General features: G+C 39.9%; 1 protein-coding gene across 1 annotated transcript in view; it reads left to right on the top strand.

The window, feature by feature from the left end:
- The window catches only part of LOC109208025 (ethylene receptor-like), a gene marked incomplete in the record, with an annotated part of 10,425 nt that extends 8,376 nt beyond the window's left edge, over positions 1-2,049 (top strand). Inside the window, 1 exon segment of the mRNA XM_019371024.1 lies at positions 1,290-2,049. Coding sequence (XP_019226569.1) covers positions 1,290-1,644 — 355 coding nt within the window.
- Positions 2,050-6,752: the final 4,703 nt, after the last annotated feature.

Raw genomic sequence — 6,752 nt, 5'->3', positions numbered from 1 at the left:
AGACATAGAATTAACCTTTTAAACTTACAGACAGCATGCTCTGCTTTACTTTTCCCTACCTACCCCCCCCCCCCCCCCCCCCCTAAAAAAAAAAAAATAGGCCCTCATTCATTTAATTATTTCCTGCAAAAATCATAATCATTTGGTTCTGGTTCCACTTGCTGCTGAAGTTTGATCTTTCATTGCATACCTCATTTAGCTTGTTAATTATTTCTTGATATGTAGTTATTAAATGCATGATGTTTCGTCTTGTATTAGCAAAATTGGATAAGGAGTACATTATAGGTCTTATCGTGCTAAAAGGAAAATTGAAGGAGGTTAAAGAAAAAAGTAAAACAAAAAAAAAACGAGGAAGAAGAAAGCAAAGCAGCAGGAAAGATTAGAATTCAAACCTCTATTTTTGGACCCTATCTTAGACTATGAGAAAATGTGATTTATAGTAGTTTTATGTGGTTTTCAAATTTACTTATTTTAAAGGATTAAGTAATAATATATGCAAGTAAATAAGCTCCTTTATTCTTTTCGTGGCAAAGGGATTAATAAATATTGATAAAGACACATCTTAGAGCAAGGTATAGAGGATTCTTTCGAACAAAAAAGTTATACAGTCAGACCTCTCTATAACAACATCTCTATATAATAGTCATTTGCTATAAAAGCTAAGTTTTTCTCGGAACTGATTTTTATATTATGTTATAATATATATCCTTTATAATAATAGCCAGTGGCGTACGCAGGATTTTTCATAAGCGGTGTCACTATTTCTAGTAAGAGGCCCGTAACAGTCAAAAAAATATTTTGTGGAGCCAAGGGAGTTCGAACCCAAGACCTCTCACAACAAACATGAAGCTATCAACCACTAGACTACTGAGCTGTTTTGTTGCAAGTGGTGTCACTTTTAATGGTTTTATCTTGTATTTCTGTTTTACTTATTATTATTAAATATATAAGTAGTAAAAAATTTCGACGACACCGCTTGGCTCCATGTAAATCCGCCCCTGATAATAGCACTCCACTATAGCAGCAAAAAAATATGGGAACAAACGAGGCTGTTATAGAGAAGTTTGATTGTTGTCTCTTTTTATCTTTTTGATAAATATCCATAACTTTTTCTTTTTTTCTTTATTCTCCTTCACTGTTGGTGGCTATAAATTGATTACAAAAATTTGTGTTAGTGGCAGCGATGTCTCTGTTCATCAGGTTTTTGCAAATATAGTATATTTTGAAAATGATCTATATCGACTTAAGAGATTAATATGATGTATCCATTTCGAATCTTTTTTATGCAGGTTTAGCAGGATGGTGACCAAGGGTCTGCTAGTACACCTAGGGTGCGATGTAACCACGGCTTGCTCCGGTGATGAGTGCTTGAGAGTTCTTACTCAGGAACACAAAGTATTATTCATGGACGTGAGTATACCAGGTATAAACTGTTATGAAGTTGCTGTGAAGATACATGAAAAGTTTGGGAAACGTCACAACAGGCCACTTATTGTGGCACTAACAGGAAACACTGACCGAGTGACAAAAGAAAACTGCATGAGAGTTGGTATGGATGGAGTTATTCTGAAACCTGTTTCAGTTGACAAAATGAGAAGTGTTTTATCCGAGCTTTTAGAGCATGGAGTTGTTCTTCAATCCTAGTGAAAGAGGGATTGCTTGTACGATCAAAAGTGTTTGTCAAGACTGAGTGTCGCTGTACATACATTTTTCAGACTGCGGGCAAAACGAAGAGTTGTTCACAATGAAAGCGCAATATGCTAATTGCAGGTTCAAATATCTTATAAAAGTGACTGCACGATGATTTAATCCTCAACAGATTTGTATAAAGAAACTAGCTTGTTCTACATCTTTGAAGGAGAAGTCCCGTCTTTCCTGGGAGGTTGGAGCTTGAAAACAAGTTCATTTGTCTTCTTTTCGGGTAGAACTAATCGAAAACATTTGTATAAAATGTATATGATGTGCAGGACATTGGCCTGAAAATTGGTGCAAAAACTTCTCCTAATCGTCCCTCTCTCTCCCCTCTTTTTCACAATTCTTAGTGATTAACCCAGGGTGTGGTATTCCAACTTGTGTAATAGAACAATTTAATTTTATTTTGAAGAATTTGGTATTTTTGAAAAGGATAAAACTAAAGGTATTACATAGATATGACGTTGCGTTTGAATGAATTCGATTACATAATTAGGCTTAAATTAGCAAGTAATAGTGCTAAATCAAGTATAGAATCGTCCACGTAATTCATGGACGTCCACACGATTCCCTTCAAGAGTTTGTTAGATGCATATGTCTGAGTTGGACTGCTAACTTTAGCTTATGTACAATATTGACTTTACACGGTTATTTTAAAAAAAACAAGTTCACCAATTTAATACGTAAGATTCGCTCGTTCCACTTGGAGAGACGACATTCTAAGCTGTGAGAATAACAAATTAATTATATACTCTACGATTCAGTTTTCCCTCGTTATATTTAGCTCATAATTGTTTTAGGTCTAGTTAAAATCCACATATATATATATATTTTAAATGACAGAGTTGCCTAACAAAGGGGTAAGACTGAAAATTTTACATTTATTTCTGTATTTTATAGAGTATCGCTTGAAAAAAATAATGACGACTAATTGGCGGGTTGAAGTTGTTGATAGAAAAGTGTAATCCTGATACTAGTTACCAACATGTGAGGGAAGAAAATAAAAAATGTCTCCAACAACCACCTTATAATTATGCTACCAAACTTTGGTAAGATTAATAATTTATGAAATGATTAGTCAGAAAAGAAGGGAATTTCGAAAGGATGCCAATGATAAGGCAGACAACTGATTCCTCATTGTCAACACTTGTTTTCTTTTACATTTACAATTATGTATCTTGTTGTTCAAGTGTCTAAACCACATTAGTATTCCTTTATTCAACAGAAATGAAAGAAAAAGAAACTGAAACTTTATAGGAGCAGCACTTTTGTTTTATGCACTTGACATTAGGTTAGAGAATATGAAGGCTCTCAAATGCATGTGAAATAGTCATTATACAGTATAGACAATAGAAATTCATGTTTGCCTGCAATTTTTTAGTGTCACAAAGAAAATATTGGACCCCACTGAAAAGAATGGCTATTTTTCATATGTTCTTTTATCAAATACTCCTACTGTATTATTCAACAACATATATATCTTTTCTCTTTACACGTTTACATGCTTTCGTTCTTCGTTACTAAGGTATATCTTACAATGCATTCTTTTTAATAACTGTTTTTAGAGCCAACTTACGGATATCTCGACTAATTTCATGAGATACCTACTATCTCCCACCAGTACATGTATCGAATAACTTTGTCCAATAAGGCTTGGACAGATAAGGAGAATCAACCAGGGGTGAATCCAACATATTAGTTATAGGTTCAATTGAACCCATAACTTTTATCCTAGACCTGGATTTTCAGTATAATATTCACTAATACTACCGAAAATATTGAGCTATGAACCCATAACTCATACAAAGTGATGGGTCAATAGTTGAAATCGAAATCTTGAACCCATAAAATTAAAATTCTGGATCCACCTCGTAGGGTTTAACAGTACATTTTCTTTTGGGCAAAATTGACCTGCTTCCCGTTTTACTTGGGAGAATCAAAGAAAAGAGTAAAGGGTAAAAATGAGTGATTTATGCACTATTTTCCTAAAGCTTTAAAAGTCACATGATGTACAACAGATTTCTTGTGCTTCTTTTTCTTCTACTTTTGCTTGACGAGTGATAATAAGCATTTCCATTGAATAAGTTTATCCTTGATCTTGTGTTCATAGAAATGTCGTGGTTACGAGATCAACTACCTACAGTAAAATGGAAAAAATGGGCATAAATTTTTTAGGGGTTTGTCCATATTTGACTATATATTTACTAATTGTTTACCGTAAAAATGGTAATAACAATTAAATTTGATTATGGAATTCTAAAAATACATGATCTATTTTTATGCCGGTTGTTAAGCAGTTGATGCTATGTGAAAGACTAAGAAACGATATTAGAGCTTGAGAGCAAGGTGATCATCGAACCGAATGGTTGATAACCGGCGCCTCGAGCTTGCTCATTCGAGGACCGGGGGTCGAGTCGGAGGCTCGGCCGGGAGCTGTCGGGGGTAAGCGATGGGCAACTAACAGTTTGAGTAAGATCAATGACGGCTCTTTATGACCAATAATGAGCAATAAATGATGAACAATAAATAGAATACAATGAATGCAAGCAATAAGTGGAGTAATGAACTCAAGAGAATGTGTTAAAGAGAGGGAGAGAGAATTCTTGTATATTTTCGTATGGAGCAACAGATGTCTACAAAATGACAAAGATTCCCTTTATATATGAGAGGAATCCCAATATAGTACAAAAGCATTAATTACAAAGATATGGGTTGACATAGCCATTTAATGCCTTGATTCGCCTTTTTACTGGCCCACTAGACTTGATAGGCTATATGTGCGTGCCTTGGGAACTTCACCTCGGTCCGCTGAGACCACTAATTTACGTTGCCTCGGGGCCGGTAAGTACTTATACTATCTCGAAGTCAACCATCAATAATTCTCAGAGTCGATCATAGGAAACCCCGGAGACGCCTTGATGCTCATGAAATCGAACCGTCGATTTCCACCGTACACAGATAGTCCCCGCGTTTTCTAGAGCAATGTGATAGGAAACGCATTTGAACTCCTACTCTGTAAGCATCGTCGTCATGACGTCAGCTCACCAGAGCATTAAATGCCATACTCAAAATGCCGCACACGGGTCGCCGTCAAACACGACTATCGAGAAGCCCACGAACCGCTATTGGTTCGTCCTTTCCGCTGCCCACATGGCTCCTATAAATGTATCAATCGTTTGATAATTCACACTTTCATAATACCTTCAAATTTTCAAGGCTAAATTCATCTCTTTTCACGTTTTTTCCTCTTACGTTCCCGATCCTTTGCCTACTTTCTCAAAAAAGCTTTAGCACCATTATACCTAGAACTTCCAAGACGGTTCCCAGGAAGGATGAGGCTGCCTCTTCATCCCAGGCATCCAAAGGAAAACCTAAAGTGATACCCATCATCGAATAGTGTACTCCCGTTGAGTTTGATACGACGAAGGATTTTTCCGTCGATAGAACTTCATCTGTACCGGGCCGATGCGAGCACGTGTCCCGGTATATTAGCGTTGTGACCGATGTATGGAAAGTGAAAGGAGACTGCCGATGGGGGGAGGCAGTGCTGGTTGAGATACCCCGTTCTAGCGAAAGCGTAACGGATCACAAAGCGGGTTTCCTTTATGTATATACTTACCCGTTCACTTTGGGTCCGGTCGATTCTTTAAACCCTTCTTCCCCGGCGATAGATCCGGTTATTCTCGATTTCTGCGATAAGTACCAAGTGACGCTTGGTCAAATCTATCCATCTTTCTGGAGGATTGTCTACATGCTCCGCCACTTTTCCAACAAGGTCGAGGGTGCGGCCTTTACCCTCGATCATTTGATAAGATTGTATAGTCCTTGGTTTTATCGAGATTTGATTAGGTTTCACCCTCGATCCAAGAAGTCTTTTTTCTCGAGCATTGATGAGGATAAATATCGAGGGTGGATGAGCAGGTTCGTCCGAGTGAGGACCTCGGACATCATCCCGGCCGAGAAGATGCCATTCCCGGAGAAGTGGAATACTCAGCATAAGTATTTTTCTTGCGGATCATGCTTTGTGGCCTTCTTACCTTTCTTCCGAAAAATTATCTCCCCTTGGTTTTTGCAGCTACCGCTTGGTATCCCGAAGCGGTCCAGGATCTGCCGAGATGGATCAAGCGATTGGATTCTTCGTTCCCGTATCTTGGGCGGTCTTGGCTCGATCTGGCCAAAACACGGTGGGTGGCCAAGAATCATGGTAAAATACTTCTCGCCGCTCTCACTATGTTTTTGCATCTCTTCCCCATATTCTTTGTGCTGACAAATTTCGAGCGCTATTCTTGCGAAGGCCTTGGCGAAGGAGTGCAGATGAGATCGCCCCCCAATGGTGAGGAGGAGGCTCCGGAGCCTGACAAAGGCAAGAAGAGGAAGAAAGGTTTGGCCGCTGCGTCCCCTATGGCGAGGAAAACCAGGTCCAGCAGATCTCGGGCCGAAGCCGAGGTCTCGTCTTCAGCTTCTGGAGTGGGCTCTGATGATGAGGGCGATGATGGAGATGAGGCTCCTTTGGCACGAAGGAGAAAATCGGGCATGGAAGCCCCCCAAGTGCCTGCGCCAAAGGGCGTCGAGTCGGGGAAAACTGAATCGGCTCGAGCCTACACCTCGAAGGGCCTCGAAGAGGGCACGGGTGCGACCCCTATGCCCCTGATTGGTCGTGGCGCAGCCCCCGCAGAGGAGATCGTTGCTGGTAGTTCCAAAGGGTCTGGGCCCAGAGCTTTTGGGGGGCAGGATTTGCCCCTTGATGACATCGATGCCCTGGGTGGCCTTAATTTGGGCCCTCAGGTCTCATCGGGGGAGTTAAGGGATGCCCAGGGTCCAAATGCCGCCAACGCGAGGGATCCTCTCAAGGGGAATGTGCGTTCGGTGACTTCCTTGATGATATTGACAATGTCAGCGAGGACATCGATCTCGACGCTCCCAGCACCGTCAAGGCAGTAGAGAGGTTCCAGCGGCAGGTGATAGCTGTTCATGTGTATCCTTTTATTCTCACGCATTTTTTCTTGTTTTTTCTGACTCTTCTGTTCCGTCGCAGTCTAAGGAGATGCATGATCACGCCC

This window comes from Nicotiana attenuata, unplaced genomic scaffold (assembly GCF_001879085.1).
Source record: "Nicotiana attenuata strain UT unplaced genomic scaffold, NIATTr2, whole genome shotgun sequence".
Taxonomy (NCBI): domain Eukaryota; kingdom Viridiplantae; phylum Streptophyta; class Magnoliopsida; order Solanales; family Solanaceae; genus Nicotiana; species Nicotiana attenuata.
Note: the sequence above shows the minus strand (reverse complement) of the source record. Positions and strands in the feature narration are given on the sequence as shown.